The sequence below is a fragment of the Bradysia coprophila genome (genome assembly GCF_014529535.1).
Source record: "Bradysia coprophila strain Holo2 chromosome X unlocalized genomic scaffold, BU_Bcop_v1 contig_79, whole genome shotgun sequence".
In the NCBI taxonomy this organism is placed as follows: Eukaryota; Metazoa; Arthropoda; class Insecta; order Diptera; family Sciaridae; genus Bradysia; species Bradysia coprophila.
The window spans coordinates 1561528-1583459 of record NW_023503370.1 but is presented as its reverse complement, the minus strand read 5'-3'; the positions used below and the strand labels follow the sequence as shown (position 1 = coordinate 1583459).

The 21932-nt window shown below is 35.4% G+C and overlaps 3 protein-coding genes and 1 long non-coding RNA gene across 6 annotated transcripts; 2 read left to right on the top strand and 2 right to left on the bottom strand.

Moving 5' to 3' along the window:
• Positions 1 to 1073: 1073 nt before the first annotated feature.
• Positions 1074 to 10310, bottom strand: LOC119070442 (pyruvate kinase-like). 3 transcript variants are annotated; one of them, XM_037174794.1, is made up of 5 exons: positions 10128 to 10248; positions 7621 to 7623; positions 2753 to 3667; positions 2054 to 2679; positions 1308 to 1481 (listed from the first exon to the last, which is right to left on the bottom strand). In XM_037174794.1, exons 3-5 carry the CDS (start codon positions 3665 to 3667, stop codon positions 1469 to 1471), a joined length of 1554 nt encoding a protein of 517 aa, XP_037030689.1. In that variant the 5' UTR covers positions 7621 to 7623; positions 10128 to 10248; the 3' UTR covers positions 1308 to 1468. The 3 variants fall into 3 exon arrangements, with proteins under 3 accessions (XP_037030688.1, XP_037030687.1, XP_037030689.1); XM_037174793.1 differs by lacking the exon at positions 7621 to 7623 and having other exon boundaries at positions 1074 to 1481; positions 10118 to 10310; XM_037174792.1 differs by lacking the exons at positions 7621 to 7623; positions 10128 to 10248 and adding an exon at positions 5198 to 5580 and having other exon boundaries at positions 1074 to 1481.
• On the top strand, positions 1697 to 2243 carry LOC119070446. The gene is made up of 2 exons (XR_005086515.1): positions 1697 to 1812; positions 1886 to 2243. It is a non-coding gene; the product is annotated as an uncharacterized LOC119070446 (long non-coding RNA).
• Positions 10311 to 11383: 1073 nt separating the features above from the next.
• On the top strand, positions 11384 to 12946 carry LOC119070440 (guanosine-3',5'-bis(diphosphate) 3'-pyrophosphohydrolase MESH1). Its single transcript, XM_037174790.1, has 3 exons — positions 11384 to 11595; positions 12431 to 12738; positions 12798 to 12946. Exons 1-3 carry the CDS (start codon positions 11484 to 11486, stop codon positions 12912 to 12914), a joined length of 537 nt encoding a protein of 178 aa, XP_037030685.1. The 5' UTR covers positions 11384 to 11483; the 3' UTR covers positions 12915 to 12946.
• Positions 12917 to 19043, bottom strand: LOC119070439 (probable phosphoserine aminotransferase). The gene is made up of 4 exons (XM_037174789.1): positions 18451 to 19043; positions 18265 to 18380; positions 13410 to 13836; positions 12917 to 13345 (listed from the first exon to the last, which is right to left on the bottom strand). Exons 1-4 carry the CDS (start codon positions 18624 to 18626, stop codon positions 12970 to 12972), a joined length of 1095 nt encoding a protein of 364 aa, XP_037030684.1. The 5' UTR covers positions 18627 to 19043; the 3' UTR covers positions 12917 to 12969.
• Between the last annotated feature and the right edge of the window lie 2889 nt (positions 19044 to 21932).

The window sequence follows — 21932 nt, the reverse complement described above, 5'->3', positions numbered from 1 at the left end:
TTGGTTGGTACATCGGCTGGAAGTTGAACATCACAAAGCAATTTGCCTCCTGATCGATTACATGAGTAATTTTTCATGAATTCCTTTATAATAATCAACTGTCGCTTGAGGCATGCAATAAACAGAATACATTGGATGCTGCTACGTAATTCATTACATGAGGTAACAATTTTGTGATACTCGCAAACTAGACTCGTGTATTTTTAAGCAACTCGCTTCGGTAACTGTTTTTCAACAAGTGTTTGTATATCCGAGTCGAAGACGATATATACCGCAGTTAGTTGCTAAATAAACATACCTGTATCTTCCTAAGTTATGGCAGAGCTACCCAAGGATTTTTTATGCTTCCGGACGAGCGATCATTTCCTTACCCTTCTAAGCTCGGTGAGCTTCTTTCGTTGATAGTGTAAATTATGATAACATAAGTATCCTGTTCATCTTTCGGTTCCTCAGGAACCGTTCCTTACACTTACCTGATGTTCTATAAATGTGAAGAAACCAGCAACCAGTATGAAGGACAATATTGTACGATTGAAATATAAAACCAGCTAGAGAATTTAGTCTATCATCGAATACGGCAGTACATCGAAATTGGATTTTTTTTCATTACAGTCGACGTCAGTGAATTTAGACATGAATTTTACTTCAGCTGTTTTCCAACTGGTTCACTCATACAAACAGTATTGCTTATACGTCTTTATACAGGTGGAATAGTTGCAATCACGCACGTGTTAGTGGAAAATCGTATAAAGCAAGGCGTATTTTCTAGAAAAACGTTTTCAAAAACGTGAAGCTCGTAGAGTTTATTTACTGAAATCTACCAAAAATTACCAATATTTACCGAAAATTTACCAGAAGGTAAATTTGGTAAATTTCAGTAAATTCTGTAAATTAATTTACCAATAATAGGCCCTGATATGATCAGTTTTGTTTGTGTGAGTGGACCAGTTGAAAAACAGCTGTGTTTGTGTTCATATCCAGTTACACCGACGTTTATTGTTAATTGTATTTTAAGTAGATTCATTTACGTGAAGGGGTTTCCCAGATACGCTCAATTTGAAAGACAATTTGTATTTTAACTTAAAATTATTGTTTTTCTGTAAGTATTCTATTTCGAATAAATTAATATTTCCTGTTTTTCTTGAACTTACACAAGAATGATAAGTCTACAAAACTAAATTAGAACCAACAAAAGATCAATAAACACTGTCCTATCTACGTGCGGTTTATCGATTAACACAACAAAAAATGTCATTAAATTTGCCAAAAAACTAGAAGGTTTTCAAATTTTAACAATTTTTCTTTTCATTTTCTGATATTTTATTTTAACAACTAAATAGTAAAATAGAATATTATTGACCGGATGTGATCCGTAAATAAGTTCCAGTTGCATAAGGATGAATTTCTTATTGTTTAATCATTTCATGAATGATTTTCTCTCCTTGGTTTCTAAATATTCCAGTTCTGTTTATTCGATGTTTCTGTGTAACGAGAACGAAAAAAAAATTGGACATAAACCAAACTGAATTAGCACAAATTCGAAGCTTAGGGCACAATGTTCGTTAAAAATGCAATCAACAACATTCACGCTATTGACGTCGTTTTCCGCTGTCTAGCAAGCTTTTCGCACAGTGTTTTTTTTTTAATGTTTTAGTGCTGGATTATAAAGTAGCCTAACTTCGCGGGAAACAATTTTGGTTATTGACAAACTGGAAAGATGTCAGTTCAAAAAGTTAGGACAACCGCTGCATTAGGCTCGGATTTAAAATTGAAATTTTCTTCTTTATGTAAGGCAAGGCTCCGTAGAGCAAGGTTGTTTCATGTCCCTAGCAATAGACACCAACCTGCTATTTTAACTCAATTATTCAACTCACTACGTTACAAGGTCGTTCCGTGTCCATACAATGGAGGCCGACCCGATAGTTTAACTCAATTATTCAACTCACTACGTTCAACTTAAGAAAGATTACCCGTTCATTTGTCCATTCATTCCATCCATTCCTTCGAGCTCCATTCCACAACACATACACAAAACGTCACTCAAAATACATACACAATGCGCATGGTGTTTGTAAATCCAGATCCCTGCTTCCATCCGGTCACAATGACAACTGGGTCACCAGTTTTGAGGAATCCACGCAGTTTACCGAATTGTAAACCGAACTGAACGCGTGCATCAACATCCTTCAACCAATCGCCCAATGGTGGTTCTGCATAGGATAACGGCAAAATGCCACGGTACAAGTGACATTGTCGAGCAGTTTGTGGATATCGGGTAACGGCAATGATGGGACACTTTGGTTTGTATTTGGAAATTAAATGAGCTGATCGGCCGCTGGTTGTAATGACAATAATTGCGGTTGAAGCAACCTTGGCGGCAGCTTCAACTGTTGCAATAGCTACGGCATGTGCAGCATCCAATGGTGTTGGTGCATTCGATACTAAGTCGGAAAACAGATTTCGTTGCCATAATGCAGCTTCGGCTTCTTTGCATGTTTTTGCCATTGTCAAGACACATTCGAGTGGATATTCGCCTTTAGCAGTTTCACCGGATAACATAACACAATCGGCACCATCGAGGACTGCATTTGCGACATCAGAAATTTCGGCACGAGTTGCACGAGGTTTCTTTACCATAGACTCGAGCATCTGTGTGGCACAAATAACTGGTTTTCCTTGCTAGAAAGACAGAACAAGAACGATTGTAAGGAGACGATGAATATTGAAAAAACAGCATCCATTTAAGACGTACCTTATTACACTTCGCGATCATGCATTTCTGTGCCAAGAAGACTTTTTCTGGTGGAATTTCAATACCCAAATCTCCACGAGCTACCATAATACCATCGGACGCTTCAATAATCGAATCCAAATTTTGCATGCCTTGTTGATTTTCAATCTTCGAAATGATTTTGATATTCTTGCCCTTTTCGCCTAACACGCCTCGGATTTCTTTCAATGCATCAGCATTACGAATGAACGAAGCGAAAATCATGTCCACTTCCTGATCGACACCAAATTGCAAATCTGCCTTGTCTTTTTCGGAAACGGCTGGAAGATCGACGGGTACGCCCGGCAAATTGACACCTTTGCGTGAACCTAATGTACCGCCATTCTCGATGGTACAAACAATCGTGTCACCGGTTACTTCTTTGGCGATCAATGAAATGAGACCATCATCGACATAGATCCGGTTATTTGGTTTAACAACGTTGACGATATTTGCATAGTCGACGTATACGGTGTTGATGTCTCCTTTCTCGGCAAAATCTTTATTCGTAGTTAACTTGATGGTCTCGCCTTTTTTCAATTCAACTTCAGCTGTTCCACTGCCAGCCAATAGACCGGTACGAATTTCGGGTCCCTTGGTATCCAAAGCAATAGCCAACGGATAGTCCAAACCCAATTTTTGCGAGTAGCTCTTAGCCGCAATGCGGATATTTTTAATTGTTTCGGCATGGTATTCGTACGATCCATGGGAGAAATTCAATCGAGCGATGTTCATGCCACATCCGATCATTTTCTCCAACATTTCCGGAGACTTGGATGCCGGTCCAATTGTACAAATTATACCAGATAGACGAACAAATGGAACCTTTGTGTCAATATCCAATTCACACATGTGCTCCAAATGGGAACGTGATTCAGCATTCTTCGTAGAGCTCATCTGAAAGTCGGGAACAGATTTTTATTTTAATCAATTGCAAACGCTGAAAGACTGTGTACAAGGAACGTATTTTCAAAAGGTATACCAAGATAATGGAAACGATTTTGCGATCAAATTACTTATCGTAACTGACCTATATTGCAGATCGTTTGATAACAGTCGTAGTGGCATCAATTTAACCCGTTGATAACTGGTATCAATGAGTTGTAAACTTGTCAGAAATTATGATTTAATTGTGACAAATGAGATTGTCGTTAAATTGTTGGCAAAAATTGTGGTGTTGGTCATTTAATCTATAAAAATTTAGTTTGTCAAAGCAGAACTTTGAAAAGGAACGGGAAAATCGTATTCGCTGTTTGGGACTAACTATTTCTTTGCTACCGTCAATTAAAGTTACTGCTTTGCACACGTTTTGCCACTTCCTATCTGAGCTGTGAACTAGTGAAACGGATTTAAACAGCAAGAACAGCATGACAGTATGTACATGTACAAAACGATAACTTTAATTGAAGGTAACAAAGCAACACTTAGTCCCAAACGGTCGAATGTATCGACCAACTCATTACCAATTTGTTATTAATAAATCAATCTTTATGGACATTCATACTTCCGCATTATCAAATTGTTATTATTATGCAATCGGTGAATCGTTAGTCGACATTCAACCTACAATGTTTGGTGTTAATTAAACCGATTCAAGGTGTAATAATGTTCGGTGTGTTTACACAAAAGTCATATGAGATTAACGTGCAAGACCAAAGGCACAGCCTCAAGTGAATTGATAACGCGTTTTACGTGTGCTTTTGAACGATAACATTTTTCCTAATAACTGAACCGATATAAAGTCCCTATCAGCTCAATGCTATTTTTCATGAGAAATTAGCGGTTATGAAAGCGACCCCATTCGTTGCGGCGATAAGGTCATATTGCGTTTGAACCATAATTGTGCTCAATGTCAGTGTTAAAATATATGAATTCAGGACCTGAAATTCAGATGACCCACCGACCGACTAACAGATTTCCTGAAAGCGACAATGTAAATCATTTTCCAGCATCGCAAATATTTCGAATATTGACTGAAGTGATTAATGATCACCATGACATTGCTCAAATATTTTTTTTTTCTCGTACCAGAGAGCACTGTTCTAATTTTTCAGAGAACTTTAATCTCGAATCTCATGCATGACCACAGTAGAAAACCTGTTTGACTAGAAAATTTTGCTGCAAAAGCAGATAATTAAAGTTCAAATTTGTAACATTTCAGTTCATCTTCCATTCAGTAAAATAAAAAATTTTCCACTTCAATTTTTCTTGTTTCAATTTTTTGACATCGAAGACGACCTTGCAGAAGGACAAATGGTAAACGGAAAAATAACACAATATACACTGCGCAGACGTAGGAAAAATTTCTGCTGCAAGTGAAAAACTCTCTTCACCTTCTATTTTTCGTCCACATTATGTAATTTTTCTTTCCCGACTTTAAAATGAAAACTTTCTTAACTGGCTGGTCAAAAACATTTTACCATGTACCTTATTCGCTTCTGTTTGATCGTATTCGGATGGCCAGCCCATATTCAACGGATCACTATGAAATTCGTTTAACGGACAGTAACTGAAGCCTTTTTTCGAAGAAACAGTACGATATGTCTTATCACAAGTAAAGTTTCTGTTTACCACCCAACCGAACAATGAATAAACATCAGCTGCTGTATTATAACTAAAAATAAATTTTGAAAAAACACGATTTGTTGAGAAAAATTTCAGTGAACAATTTGGCGACTGTTTCGATATCAGCAGTGATTGGTTATTGTTATTGAATTGTATCGGACCAGCAGAAGTCTTAGAACTAGTTAACAATTTTGTAATTGAAATTAACGTCTGTTGGCTATTGGTGAGTAGATTTGATACTGGTCGGTGTTGTGAATTTGTCGACAATCGGCTGTATGAACATATTATTACGTCATGCGCACGAATTCTAACGAAATTTGGTATATCCCACAGTGTCGCTATAGTTCTTCTGTTCATTGTTTTCATGATTTTTTTTTCGTTTTTTTTCTTTTATTTTTTTACGAAAGGTAAGAAACAGCACGCAAGACGTTTATTGTTCGATACAATACGTTTGTAAATATTTTTTTGGGTGAAAACTTGTTGATACACATGCGAATTTCGACCAGCAAGTTCAGGAAATTGTTTATCTACTAAAATCTTAATTCATTGTTCTTGACGCATAAGCAGTAAAGGCCTACGAGATCATTTTATAATACATTGGCGAGAGGCCAAAAAACGCCGGTTGTAACCGAAATAATATAAAAAAAAACATTTGATTAATAACAAAAATAGAACGAAGTCTTTACAACATTTCCGAACAAGAGTATGCGCATACCATATTGCTTCTTTTAGAATGCTTCTTTCCGCAAAGTTCAATTATGTAAAATGAATGCATATTGCGACTTGAATTGGTCCCGAACAATTTCTAAAATTATCACCAAAGATCAATACTAGAAGTCGCTGGTTCGGTATAAAGACATCTTGAAGAAGAAAATTGTTGTTAAGAGGTTTTGTGAGTAATACTTATATTCATTCCGCTTTTGTTCATTAATCGATTGTTTTGTAACTTGTGAGACCGACAACGAAAATAAGAGAGAGTTGCAGGTGGTTCAGTGAGTTGCATTTGAATGAAGAAGTTTTAATTTCACCATCATAGAAGCAACCGAAGAGTAAAGTAATGTTTCAATTCTTCACTCTCCATATTAGAAAATAAAAATGGTTATAAGGGAATTTAAAGTAGCCCACTGAAAAAATTAGCTAAGAGCCGACCACCGACAAACTACAATACTAAATTCTGTTTAATTCTCTAAATCAGCGTACTAGGCCTATCGACTCATATTCTAATCAATTCTTTATGGATCTTTCGGGTAAATTGAATATGAGCAACGCAATTCAAGCATTAGATGTACTCTAAATAGAGTACTGAAATTTGACAGTGTATCATACAAATTTTTGCACTATAAAAAAATCTGGAATTTTCGTTTCTTACAAAATTTTACTCAATTTGGCAGCTGTCACTCGAAACATTTTTGCTAGGAGTGCGCCGATATTAGATGAAAAGAAGCAAAAGTGGGTAACAAAATCTAACGATTCAGTTACAAAATATCTTTCGAAGACTGTTATTCCCCATACACCTAGAGACATAATATAATTTTCATTTTATTCAACCGATTAAAAGCATCCATTCAATTAAAATAATCATTGTGGCCACATTGTTATCTTATCGAATAAAATATTTCGAACTCAATGTAATATTATTATCGGAGAAGAGAGCCGCTAAATAATAATAATAATAATAATAATAATAAGTCTCTTCCTACATAAACATTTTGCTACATGACATTTTCTCGTGATACAGCAATAATAACAAAATGTTGTATTTTTAATAACATTCGAAAAAAGTGTATTGTGCTATAAAAATGAGGTACCTACTGATAACGAGTTCATCACATTTTTATTGATAAAAACACATGCGAATCAGTCAATGGTCGCATGTACACTTCGCTATTTTGACGTCATTAGTAATGCACAGTTCCATGTTATATTTGAATTTTGAATTAAGTAGATAAGTTTATGCGTAGTATAATAGGTCAGTAATTCGTGGTAACTATGTAGTCTATGTGTACAGTGAGAAAGAGAGAGAGAGAGAGAGAGATAGCTATCATAGATGTGGATTCGCCACATAATTTATATTGGACTGCGAAATATTTTCCTTTAAAGTGTTTAATCGTAATCGAAATCTACTAAGTTATAGTAGTTATCACATTTGTAGTAAATTACGATTGTGATTACACACTTTCATATTGCGAAATCCGTAACAAATTACGTAATAGCTGGAGTGGAGCATCAATAAGTCAATCTTATAACTGGAAGTTAAAGAGTTCGATTAGAGTTTTGAGAGGCACCTTCTTGAAGATGCAGAAACTCTGACCAAAGATCCTTTGTTCCCCACTTCGTAGCCTTACTTACTCTGTCAGGGAAAATTGCTGGTTTTGGATAAGAAGTCGTTAAGGCGAATCCTGGACTTAATATCCAACTGGTGTTGGTGTACGGTGGATACCCGTAAATACCTGTACACCAACATCAGGTGTCAGATAATGTCGATAGATTTATCTGTTCTATGGAGATGATCTATGGAGCTTGTAGTGGCGCGTTATTGCATCAATTATTCGCTTTGATATAATAAAACAGGTACTCAGATTTCAGGTCCTTAAAATCCTTATTCGGGTAGGTAATTGCATGAGTGATCTTTGTGATCAAAATCACGCCAAAAATTGACTTTACGAGACTTTACGCGCTGCCGAGAACAGATATATCGAGATAAACAGATTTGGCGTGGATGGATAGATGCGAGATTATCGTTCTTGGCAGGTAATAAATATTATGCCTGAGCCGAAGGCGCTGATCATAATCCAACACGTCAAAATAAACATTTGGACATAAGTGAATATCATTTTTTATGTGCCGATGCAAAGATATATCCAAACTCCCTCTCCGAGCTGATGCATAATGTTAGTCTTACCACACATATATTAAATTGCAGATAACGATGGAAATTTGATTATGACTTAATTTCAAAAAAGATCACTTTTCCAGTGAAAGGCAATTTAGAGCAAGTACATGTTGAAAGTATACAAGGGGAAGTGCCAAAGAAAAAGATTAGGATTAGCAAAAGAACAAGTAATGTTACACTGATAAAAAAATTTGGCAACATACGTCCAGTATGTATGAAATGACTGGACAGCTTCATTTCTGCCTTACTTCGGATATGTATATTCCAACGTCTGACATGTATATCGTACATGTCCGACGTATAATCATACATACTGTACGTGACTATTCGTGTCACTCATATGTTTATACGTCGAACATGTACGATATACATGTCACACGTTGGAATATACATATCCAAAGTAAGGCAGAAATGAAGCTGTCTGCCAGCCATTTCATACATACTGGACGTATGTTTACGAATTTTTTTTATCAGTGTATCACAATTTTGGATTTGTTTTAGTGATTTCGTCCCTTTGTTGTATACATATCTGTCTCGGATGATTAATTATCGGCATTTTCGAGAGTTGTAGCCCCGAACAAAGTGAGAAGCTTAGATTTGTTCACCCAAAATACAAGAACTATTTCATATACAACTCGATTTGCGATCCAGTTCGAATAGATATTCACTTCAAATTTCATTATTATGATCGCTTGAAATTTTGAATTGACACCTGAAATTGCAATAACAGAACTGGACGTCTTAAGAATCATCAGAGTTTCCTCAGTATTGATTTTATTCGCTTTTTCTAAGGAAAAAAGTTCTAAAACTGAAAAGTTGGCAAGAAATATTTGTTTCATGAGAATACAATGACGAGGTGCATGCGTACTTTGCATACAAATTATTTGTTTTGGTCCAACAAGGGTAAGATACGGAGCCACTCGACTCCAATCTGTGCAATTCCCATAAGACAAAAAGAAAATCAATTTTTCAATTTGTAAAAGTAAGTTGCATGCAACCATGTGCAGGAGAATCTTTTAAAAATCTGAAATGATTATGAGCGTGCTTCTTCACTTGTGACGGTTAATATTGGTTGAAGAAAGTTCTATGCATCGTGTGATACCCTCAGAGACAACCGCGTGCATCAAATGGAATGTACTTACAGTCTCGGTGATATAGTGTTACCTCGGAGGTCAATTGAATGTCATTGCACTGACGTAATACGAACGAAATTCACCTTGACTCAGTATTACAGATAAATGAAAATGTTGCAAAAAGTTATTTTCTTGTAAATAAATTGATTCTGTTATCAACGAATTACACATTGTGCAATAAATGTCGTGTTCTAGCTTAAAATAATATTCACCGGACGTATTCACAGTACATTTTAATGCGCGTGTCACACAGTTACTGTTTTCTTGCTTAGTAGTAAACGAAGCAATAATAGAACGTATACATAAAGAAAAGCCTCGTAGTATAGTACAACGGATGTTCCAGTTGGTTATGAGAAGATGTTTACAGTTTCCTCATTATGCAATATTTTCCAGTATGCTTCAGTCATTTAATTGTAATGTCAATGTAATTGTAGTGTATATGAACACGCCATATATAAAAAATTCGTAAGATCACAAACAAAATTTGTAAAAATGAACAACGAAAACGACGTTCAAAATGGATATTTCTGGAAATATTCAGACAATGCATAATTGCAACCGCACCCGAAATGCCTTTAATAAAATAAAAATTGCAAAGGATGTTCTTTCGTGTAAAGAAATTCGAACCGGTATGTTGAGCGAAGAAAAAAAAAGAATTGCAACACAAATGATTACCCAATCGAAAATGCCGCACATTTTCCGATGGAAAAATACGAGCAAGCAAATTAGATTTTATTGTACATTTCATCGACATACCTTGATTAACGATATGATATTCCACAAAAAATAGTAAATGCAGCAAACAAAATGCTTTTTGATTAAATAATTGAACTAAATGTTCTATAATGGAAACAGCGAAGTAACTGAATCAACTTCACAGTAAAGACAGAAGAGGTTTTTCGATTGCGATTTTGACAGTTAGGTCATTGTTGTCAAGGTTAAAATGAGAATAATGATGTTGTTGTTCTGTGACATTACCGATTAATCGAATACCCATCAGGTGTTTTTCTGTAGATGTGAAATATGCTCGGCCTTTGCACGTTTATCCTGTTATCAAACTATACGACAACTTTAAACTTTTCAACTTCTCAGTCATCATTCCGTCAATATATTTCTTTAACAAACAAAACTCGACACGATTGTTACTACACGCTAGCAACAGATACTATGATTCCCTGAACACTTTTCACATTTCAGTGATTCAATTAAACATGCGCTGTTTTCATGTCAGTCGTTTATAATATTTCTACGAGGCGGCGCTGATGTTTTATTAGACGTAATAATGATAGATGTAATGTTCACTAAGATAAGGAGCGAACAAATTTGGATAGTAAAATTTTCCATATCAGCCTTTGATGAAACCGAAACATAAACCATCTTCGATATAAAAGATTATTGTGAAAGTAGGGGTTGCAGAACTGTTTGATAGAGGGGGCATAAGAAGCTAATAGTAGGTTATGAACGTCTGTATGGAATGTTTATTTTGATGATTTGGAAGTTATGTGTTATCGTCAAAATAAATATATTTAGCAGATGTGACACTATTTTGTCTGCCGATATTGAGATTAACAGATTGTCGTTCTAGGCAGATAAACAGATTATTAAGGACTTTATCAAAATCTTGTTGAGTGGAAAAGTGAATGAATGCCTGAATTTTGACCGAAGCATTTAACGGCATTTTCCAGCATCTTTTTCATGAAATTTAGGTTCTTTATCTCAACAAATAGCTTTAAATTTTCCTTGCTTTTGTATACTTTCAATAGCTTTTACTGAAACTGGGGCTCTGGGAAACCTTATTTACCAAACACTGATGTAACCTAATCCACAATAAGTTCTTACAGACAGACTTCGAATCATTATCTAATCTCCCCTTCGGGTCGGGCTGTAACACCCCACTTATCAAATACACAACTTGGAACCTCGGAAGTAATATACTATTACCGGTATCTATATTTCAAATCAAATCGGTCATCATATAATGTGTTATGTGGACAGAAAAGTTAGTTCACACGACGAGCGAAAATGAAGACCTTTTGTTTACATTTTTTTTAAAAGTGGAATTATTTCGGAGTTGGCTACAAGTGTCTTATCTCACTTCATTAACTTCAATGCGGTTTACATAATGTCAGACATAATTTCCATAACCGTAAAATGTATGAATTTTGCTGCAATCAAGCATAAAACACAAAGAAGGAAAGATCCAGATAAAACGCCGTATATTAATCACCCGATAGGTGAGTTATAGTTGCAGACCAAATTGGATCTTTATTAACCGACCCAGTTTAATATTACACGAACAGAATTTTGAAAACCGACTGATTTTGTGCTTCATTGACTTTTTCTGAATTTTGTATGTCTTTTTAGGGTAAGCGTACCAATCCTCGTACAAGAATGAGTCCTCGTACACCTATTGTTCTTTCATTCATTTAAGAAATGAATTTTAAATGAATGAAAGAACAATAGGTGTCCGAGGACTCATTCTTGTCCGAGGATTGGTACGCTCACCCTATATGGAAAAATCAAAAGCTCAAGTAAAACACACAAACAGGAAATGTGTCGGTTTTCAAAATTCTGTTCGTGTAAATGAAGAACTGTGAAAGTAGTGTAAAAAAAATTAGATAAAATCACTTCATCTCTTAAGCCAAATACAGCATACACCTTCTTTACGACATTAGTAGACCTAACAGTGTTCGCTTGCAAATTTAGTTGTGCTAGCGGCTGCTAGAGACCTGCTTTGCTTGAATTCGAAAAGTTAAACCAGACAAAATTGTTGAAATTTATTGAAAAATGAGTAACTAGAGTAACTGCTACTGTCGATCATATCTATATGATTGTTGATATCTCTTTTATTAAAGCTAATTGACACAATGTTACGGATTGCAGTCGTTGGTAGAAAACCAACCTTCTTTCCGGAAATAAATGCTCTAGAGCGTTGTGTTCACAGTTTTTTTCCACCTAGCGATATTGACGTGAAAATTGAGGATATTTTACAAGATCAGAATTTCAGAATTTCATAAAATTCCCCTCTATCTTCGTGTTCTATTCCGTCCATCATTGAATATTTTCCAGGTGTTGCATACATTCTAACCCATGAAGCCGACATTACCGATCTGGACGTTATACAAGCTGCCATTCTACATGATACTGTAGAAGACACCGACACAACATTCGAAGAAATTGAGCAAGAGTTTGGACTAAATGTGAAAAATATTGTCGCCGAAGTAACAGACGATAAATCTTTACCATATGCGGAACGGAAACGATTGCAAATCGTCCATGCAAAAGATTCAACACATCAGGCGAAATTGGTGAAACTAGCAGACAAATTGTATAATTTAAGAGACCTACAATCGTGTATACCGGAGGGATGGACGGAGGTTCGGAATTTTTTTTTTCTTTCTTTGAATTATTTCCGTTGTTAAAACGATTTTTACAGGAACGACGCCGCGAATATTTCAATTGGGCCAAGAAAGTGGTTGATAATCTACGCGGCACCAGCGCACCACTCGAAGCATCTTTAGACGAAATCTTCCAAAAAGAATGTTCGACATGAAATGCATGCAACAATAAAAAAGAATTTTAATTAAAAATCTGTCCGGCACAATTTTCTAATTGGTTTTGTGACTGTTGTAGAAATCATTCATGTATTTCGCCAACACCTGGGCATTTTCAACGGAAACTGCGTTGTACAGGGACGCACGGATTCCACCTACAGATCGGTGTCCTTTCAACTGGACCATAGCCAGCTTTTCGGCGCCTTTCAGAAATTCAGCTTCTAGTGCTTCATCGCCGGTTGTACTTCCAGCACGGAACGGTACATTCATTCGGCTCCGGTATTTCAGATCAACTGGACAAGTGTAAAATCCATTGGAACTTTCAATTGCTTTGTAAATTAATTGGGATTTTGTCAGGGCGTTCGCATTCATAGCTTCAAGACCACCCTTTTTCTTAATCCACTCGAACACTAGACCCATTACGTATATGCTGCAAGATGGATTTTTTTTATAAATCTTTTCAACTCTAAAGGCCGTCGAAAAAATTTCCTTACGCAAATGTAGGTGGTGTATTATACAACGAATTATTGGCGACCGTAACTTTAAAGTCCAAAATCGTTGGAGTTGTGGGCATTGCGTTTCCAATCAAATCATCACGGACAACAACAACAGTTATTCCAGCTGGGCCAATATTCTTTTGTGCTCCGCCGAACACCAAACCGAATTTCGTGATGTCGAATGGTCGACTCAGCATATTCGACGACATGTCAGCCACCAATGGGACACCGTTAGTGTCCGGAATGAAAGGAAATTCGACGCCGTTTACTGTTTCATTGTCGCAATAGTAAACGTATGATGCGTTCGGATCCAGTGTCCATGTACTCTGATCGGGAACTGTGGTAAATTTCGCAGGTTTCGGAAATACCATGTTGACTTTGCCGTATTTTGTTGCTTCTTTGTAGGCTAGAGTGGACCATGTTCCTGAAGAATTGTGAAAGAATAATTTAATTGTTAGTGGCAGTGGCACTAAGTCATTAAAAAAAAGTCGGGGGACAGACGATTAGTAATAACGTCTGAGAAACTTGCAATCGGAGAAAATGGATCAAAATAATTAGATTACGTCCCTGTTTGTAACCCTTTGTTTTGTCTTGTGAGGTTGGTATCCTTGTTTTCGTTTTGGGCTGCAGCCCCCACAAAATAAATAATTCCAAACATTAAAACGAGTTTTAAGTAATAGCTCATTTACCAGAGTGGTACAGATCCTACTTTTAAATTTGGAAAGTTCCTAAAAAACAGATTTTTTCAAAATTTTCCTAATTTGTCAGAATTTAAATTCCGAAGAAAACCCAGGGGTGCAGTGAGAAAGTTCATCCGAGCAATTTCTGGAATTCTACAAAAATTTGAAAACGAATCAAATCTGTAGAAATTTCAAAGACTTTACCAATTCCAGTAATTATCTCAGTCGATATACTTACATATGTATTGCAGTAAATCGTCAGTAAAACGTTTTCGTCTTGATAAGTACCGTCGTGCATAATAAGATCATTTGAATATCCTTAAAGCGTTGCTTTTTATTGAACAGTAAAATAAACTTGTTTCGTAGTGTTCCAGTTACTGTATTTAATGGCACAGAAACAGCGAAAATCAATTGCACCGTAAAAGCCATTATTTTAATATGCATATCCAAAGCACCTAGCAGGGTAATAGAGGTTTTTTCACGTCAAATAGAGTAGTATTTTGATACCAATAATACCATTAGCAGCCTTAATGGTAATTTTGCAATGACATTATGAAAAACAAGGCATGGAAATATTCACATACTTCGATTAAAGTACTACTTTATTTTTTTTCTATTACCCGGCTTGGTGCTTTGGCATATCCATTTTATCATGGCACTATACAATCGAAAAAAAAATGAATTCCGTCATACATGTTTTCTGATTTAGGAGTTGTTTGTGGTTTATTGCAAGCGCAGCGCGCAGCGCTGCGCCTTAATACATGACTGTCCCGGCATCTATTACACGATGCCCGCAGGGCATCGTTGTTTCTAAAAATCTAAAAATTAGGTAGGATTGTTTCTTTGGGTGGCGAGATGGGAAAAAGTTGAGTTCGGACCTAGGTTAGGACTGAGGCCGTACCTCGGACCTAACAATTTTACGGTTGATTTCGGTAGAGCTTTTGATGCTGATTCAGGAAATGTGGGTCAAAAAAAAATTTTATGCGTCGCTTGGCCGCTAGGTGGCTTCAAAGTCGGAATTTTTGAAACGAAAAATGGCTGCCATTTCGCGTAAATACAATGGATTGTAGTGAAATTTGTGTCTAAAGGGTTTTCGAGGTCGGCGCTTCCAAATAAAAACATTTGAGAGCGGCCACATGCATGTGAGCCACCGCAAATTACCAAAAAGTGGTTTTTTGGGTGGTTTTTCTCAATTTTCTCAAAAACGGTACATAGAATTTTTGTGCAATTTCCATGGTTGATAGCCGCTGAAAATACCTATCGATTGAGGTATATATTAAAAAAATCGGCGGAAGCGTTTTCGACAAAAGATGCAAAATGTGTCAATTCAGGGTACCAACTTTGATGTTGGTACGGCCACAAGATGGCGTCGTAGAGATTTGGTTTCTTCGGGACAAATGTTCAAAAATGAAAGTTGAGGGGGGTCCTAGAACAAAATTTTTATGTCCGAGGTCATTGGACCGATTTTAGATTTTAGGTCACTCGATGTTTCCAGAGCCTCAAGGTGTGGCACCAAAATTTTATTTCACAGTTGAGATCTTTGCGTCGCTTGAATTTCGTGTTTACGGAGACAATATCGTCATAACGCATCGATTCAAAGAAAAAGAATCTGTTTTCTAAAGTTCGGACCGCAATAATCTAATCTAATGTAGTTGATGCTGGATCATTTTCCTAAAACAATTTTTCGAAAATAAAAATTTGGATCAGTGCATGTTTACGAATTAAATTACCTGCGAAAAGATAAGGCCTATCGATTGCACAACATTTGATCATCAAACACTAAACATTTTATATTAAAATATTCGATTTTCGATTCAACTTTTACAAAATTCCAATTGCATCAAAGAACCATTTTGTGGTTTGTAAACATCAACAATGTTTCTGATTGATGTATGTACGTCAAAATGGTAGTGCTAAACGTACTAGATCAAAATGGTACGCTTTTTGTGAGCGCTAAAATTTTAAAAAGTTCATGTTCGAACCTTCAGATGCAAATGGAAACTGATTTGGATTTATCGAACATTGCAAACTTTCATATGGAAAAAATATCAATTTTTTCCGGTAATTTGCTGAACATCGATGTCGTGGGATTGTTGTCACGTGACGATTGTGATTGTTTTTTTTGCGCTATCTATTTCACTTTTAAGAAATGTTAAAGTGAAACATTTTCTTTGGGAAAAGTGAATTGATCCTTTTACAAATTAATAAAGTTGACGGTTGTTCACGGTTAAACCGAATTTATTCAATTTACGTCTTTAAAAATCTTTTGTGACTTTTGAACGGATCTTAAATAAATGATTACCAATTAAACGTTTCCCATTATTTATTGAAAATTTAAATAGGCTAATCCAAGGTAGTACCGATGCGCTTCGGCTATTATTGTAAAACTTCTTTCGAAGAAAGAGTTAAAATCTTCGTGATTTTTTGTCCATTTTCATATTATTTTGAATGTTCAGCGGAGTCATGATGTGAAAAGTCGTTAGAGGCGTAAATTATGGAGAGGATATAATTGCTCATTCTAATACAAATAATTCACCTACCGAGATGATCGTCGTCGGGATGATAGAATGAATTTCTTATTATGTAAAATTATTAAAGGTCCTATACAAAAATTAGATTAGGAGGATTAATTTTGAATAAATGTTCAAACGCAATCTTTGATTCCAGCAGATTATACAGACTGAAGTTTTTGCACTGAGTCAGTAATACAAGAATATCCTGTAGTCTGTATAAAAGTTTTCACAAGCAATTTATCTGTCCCATAAAGAAAACCTAGGAGGATGGTTAAGCAGCTTTAGCTGCTTCGGATGTATCTCCTTTTGAGTTTACCACAATGTTTTGATCATGAGCAGCGAGTAAGATGTATAAGAGACTAGTAGAACACATATTTCGTGCTGAACAAATGAACACCTAGATTATTATTTTTGGTCATTTTATACTTAGGCGCATGCGCATATTCAACAAAAAGGCAAAAAATATAAATCTAGTCCCTAACAAGTCAGTAACAATATGTAATGAAAACACCTATCAACTTCCAAGTCAAACACCATAACGACGGAATTCACTTCGATTGTTGATCAAATAAGTGCAGATTTTAATACAAAACGAGAACCAATTATGCAAAATCGTCAAAAAACACTCGTTCTTTACTTTGCAGAGCTGTGTTATTCTGAATCCATTGTGTAAATCACGACAGAGTAAAGTTAACCAGGCAGGAGCGCTGACCCATATTTTTTGCGAATAAAATTTTTCAATTTATGTCAATGTTCATTTGAATTCATTTTCATACAGTGTATTAGGTCCCTTATTTAACGTTTCAAAAATGAACCAGTTTTGCCTGGTTTATTTTACTCTGCCGTGTGTAAATCAATAATTTATAGAGTTGCAAAATTTCAGAAGTAAACTACGAAAGTATCGGCAAATTGTTATTGTTTGTGCTTTAAAATCGACAAGATGATGACGTAAGGGCATGTTATTTTTAAGAGTACGGAGCGTGTTGTTTTTCGACGAATTGTTTTTTCAACGAGTTGTTTTTTGATCACTTGAATTAAAAATTTAAAAGTCCGTACGACAACTAATTCGAAAACAATCTTATGTTTTTAAGAGACTTGCTTTGGTAACTGTTTCTCGCCTTCGGCTCGGATTACACTTGTCAAAAAAAAAAAGTTGCCGAAACCTGTTGCTGAAAAACCCACCTGTGAGTTTGCTCTGAGTACCAAAGTATTACCTCTTGTAATGAATTACTTTTGCAGCGTCCAATGCAATCTACAATTACGTGTTTCGTCAATGTTAATGCAAATTTTATATGAGCATAGCGAAGGTAAGGCACATTTGCATTACTGAAACACAATTTAGTTAAACATAAAGCAAAAGTCTTCAAAAACAAAAAGATCCTATTTTGGCTCGGCTTGTTCTATAATTTTGTGAGTATAATGTTGAATCAACAGAGCTATGACCACTACAACAACTAATTGCATTACATTACGTTGAATACGCCAGAGAATTTATGAAAAAAGAAATCATAGTCACGTTTCTGTGATTGACAAGAGTAAACTAAGTCTTCTCTCACCTGCGATGTGAAAATAACTATTTTCTCACCTGCGGTGTGAAAACAGCTATTTTCTCACTAACGATGTGGAATTCTTTACATGTCAATAAGCAGAATCACTTACCAGTAACACAATAATCGGCTATGCCAGTTTTACCCATCAAATTCATGCAAATAGCAGAAAAAATTCCGGTTCCACCACCTTGCATAAACAATACTTTGTAGTTGTCTGGTACATTTCTGCATACGAATAAATCAAATTATAAATTAAAAGCAATCAAACCAATTTATATGTGGTCGCTATTCTCACAGAATATCTCGAACTGCTTGCAAAGCCTTCAAATGTATATCCGAATATTCTTTACTCCGATGGGACATTTCCATAACACTAATACCAGACTGGCCATGTTGAATCAAATCTCGTTGCACTTCCAGTAATACTTCTTCCGGCAATTTTGCCGGTCCAGCTCCAAAATTTATAACCATTTTTTTAACAACGAAACACCAAAAAAAAGAAAACTAAATACAGAATCGTTTGAATGCTTTTACGTTAATGATAAACTTATTGTAAAGCCAGACTGTTTGCTTATACAATACACACAGCAATTGTTGTCGTACTACTTGGACTTGTTCTTAATAAATTAAAATATTTTTATTTTCGTTTTTATTTGTTCTCCACGAAGACAGACTGCACTTGTGTACAATACACATATGAATATGATGCGTGTCGTTCAATGGCATCGTTGGTCGCCCGATGAATACATAAGCGGACAATCAAATTGTAAACAATTTTAACGCAAGATAAAAATCATATTTTTCTTCGTCGTACATAATGTGTGCCGTGATTCTACATTAAACAGCAAGTATAGCATTTACATGTATGCAAGATACAGTACAGCAGCCGTTGAAAATTTTAAATCTAACCGCTAAGATCGCAGGAATGACTTTACGTTTACCGACATTTTTACTTTGGGCTTGGGATGCGAAAAGATGAAATTAGGACGAAAGTTCCAATGTTCAGGCATGTTCTGATCAGCTCTTTTGATCCAAAGTCAAGCATTCGAGCCTTCGCTACACTAGCGGAAAGGTGAAATCCGACATTATTCTGATTTGGAATTGTTAATGTTTATACTAATAATTGAAGTTCTAGATTTTTTTTTTTGGCTAGCGTATGCAACAAAATCGAATCTATATTTTCATTTGTTAGGCGAAATTTATATGTAAACAGTGCCGTGTTTTCTATATATACATTGGACACTTTGGGTAAAAGTCTAATCCTGTGTGGAAACACTTTAAAAACTAAAACAAGTCCCAAATCAAAATGCCACAAATTCAGTTTTCCATGAGTGTATCTCATACAAAGCGGTCGGCTGTAGTGTCTACCGCATTCATATGCAGTTCATGTTATTTTGTCTGAACGCGAACAAAAAACGATAAGAACAGTGACATTAAACTGGTTTTATTTTGAACTTGTGACGTTGTTGAATAAAATCAAAGTTATTGTTGCTTAAGAGCTTCATTACGACCATACATCTATCTGCGACGAGATAAGTACAAAACGTGGTTTAACAACACCGTTAATCATTTTATAATTTCGGGAATAATAAGGAAAGTTCAAAGTTTAGAACATTTCAGCAACGAAAGATTAAACTTTCTCTGCGCTTTACACAGAATATCATATACATATTCGCAATATATTCGTAATAAGAGTTGTTGTTATCATGGCAACAACAGAAAGTCAATGTACTGTATGTTGTAAAAATAATAATAAAAAAATGAACAGAAGAATGAAATAACAAAATTACTTTTTTAGAATCACATGTTTAACATGCGTAAATCTTGTGTTTTTTTTCATTTTTGTTTCATTCCCAATTTGAATAACACTTTTGAAATTTACACCATACCCAGGTACATAACTCTGGATATTTGTTAATAAATGAACCCTTCAATTGAGTATATTTTGAGAAAATTTATCCAGTTTTTTTACAAGTAAAATGGCTCTACACCATATCTATAGGATCCCATTGATTTTATACAATTTGTTTAATTTACTCATAGACACACACCCAGAAAAAGAAACTTCAGACAATACTCCAGGTATGTGTGAAATTCATCGGTACGGTATGATATACATCATTGGCGTATACGATACATGGACAATGTTTTCTACACGTAGGACACGTTGAAAACGTAGTTACGTATTTCGATTGTCTTATTTGAATATTCATGTGTTACGTATTAATTTACGACCTTTATTCACCTCTTAAATTATGTAAAATAACTAAACATACTTTTTGAGACAAAATAGAAATCATCCACGTGTGATAAAGCCTTTCAAATTCGCATCGACCTAGTTGAATGACTATGCCTCTGACTATACAAGATGTTTGTTGGTAGTCATGAATATCATGATTGGTATCGCTGCAAAGCTTACACCTCAGGCTAAACAGCAACTATATTTTTGTGTTCAAACGAGTCACCAGTAGGGTCCCAACTCCCAACAGTCTTCGAAGCTTCCCGCAGGTCCCAAAAAACGAAAAATCGATCTAATTAAAAATTTTCCCATCGAAATATTTTGGGAATAGTCATTTCGTCATCCTGGGCCCCTGAGCACATTCCCATAAAAATATCCCATGTCCACGAGAGGTCGAATAAAATTTTTTTTAAGCTCACCGTGTAGTGTATTGCAACATTAGAAAGATCGTTGGCTTAAGATCCAGAGGTCCCCGGTTCAAATCCCGAAGAAGTCGATTTTTAATTTAAAGCATTTGTTACCAATAGATGCTAAAATATATAATAAATACTATAAACTGTTACACAACAAAAATATAACTCATCCCGAACAGTTTGCCACCTACAGAAAAAATTATTGAGATTCAGAAAAACACCCTAATATGGACTTATTATATCAATATCATTAAGAGGGTTTTGAGCATTAAGTTTTGGACACATGTTATGGGCGCCACGGACACTTTGATTAATACTAAATAACTTTTTGTATTTGGCATTTTTGGCATTCTTTAGTAATTTTTGAGGCGCCAGTTTTTTTCGGGTGCCACGGTCACTTGCCCAATGTGTCCATGTACGGAAAAGGCGGTACTGCTCAAAATAAATAAATCTTCAGTCCGATATTTCCCTTCAAATTTGAGTTTTTTTTCTTCATTGGGAACAAAATTTTACCTTTGAAGGGCCTCTAAGTTCAATAAAATGATTGAATGTAAAGACTCGTCGGGATTCTAATCGGCGGGATTCTTAAAATGTAGAAAAAGGTTTTTTTGGAAATGGTCAACCAGGGATCTAGGTATGGAATTTTTTTGGCTCTTTGAATTGAAACTAAAAATTTTAAAATCGAATCATCCTAACTATTTAGTCAAAACATTATTTTTTATGATATTTATGATTAGGATCTGCAATCTTCTGTTATAATTTTCATTATTACTGAAAAACATGACCTAAATAATTTGTTATTGACTAGGAAATAAAGCGATTATGGATTGAGTTCTTTTTATAAAAATATTTTGCTGACTACAGTAGTAAACAAAGTTTTTAATCGGACAGTAATCGACGAAAAGATTAATGGTTTTGGCCTTTAAATTGTTCTCACTACCCTGATATGAGTCTGTTCAAAAATCCCATATCCCATCCTTCCTTTTTATTATAAGCAGCATTGTAGAATTATAGCCCCGTCGGAGCGAAATAGAAAACTGAATCATCGTGTCAGGTGCTTCCTAAAACACTAAAATACTAAAGAATCAATTACCTAACGACTTAGTCTAAAAAAAATTCAAGATA

Excerpts from the sequence above, each read along its gene's own strand:
- LOC119070439 (XM_037174789.1), bottom strand. The coding sequence starts at position 18,626 with ATGGTTATAAATTTTGGAGCTGGACCGGCAAAATTGCCGGAAGAAGTA. Across the intron at positions 18,381-18,450 it reads CAAGCAGTTCGAGATATTCT|AAATGTACCAGACAACTACA; the intron begins GTGAGAATAGCG and ends ATTCGTATGCAG. Across the intron at positions 13,837-18,264 it reads AGCCGATTATTGTGTTACTG|GAACATGGTCCACTCTAGCC; the intron begins GTAAGTGATTCT and ends ACAATTCTTCAG.
- LOC119070442 (XM_037174792.1), bottom strand. The coding sequence starts at position 5,239 with ATGGGCTGGCCATCCGAATACGATCAAACAGAAGCGAATAAG. Across the intron at positions 3,668-5,197 it reads ATCAAACAGAAGCGAATAAG|ATGAGCTCTACGAAGAATGC; the intron begins GTACATGGTAAA and ends CCCGACTTTCAG. Across the intron at positions 2,680-2,752 it reads TGATCGCGAAGTGTAATAAG|CAAGGAAAACCAGTTATTTG; the intron begins GTACGTCTTAAA and ends CTGTCTTTCTAG.
- LOC119070440 (XM_037174790.1), top strand. The coding sequence starts at position 11,484 with ATGTCAGACATAATTTCCATAACCGTAAAATGTATGAATTTTGCTGCA. Across the intron at positions 11,596-12,430 it reads GTATATTAATCACCCGATAG|GTGTTGCATACATTCTAACC; the intron begins GTGAGTTATAGT and ends AATATTTTCCAG. Across the intron at positions 12,739-12,797 it reads TACCGGAGGGATGGACGGAG|GAACGACGCCGCGAATATTT; the intron begins GTTCGGAATTTT and ends CGATTTTTACAG.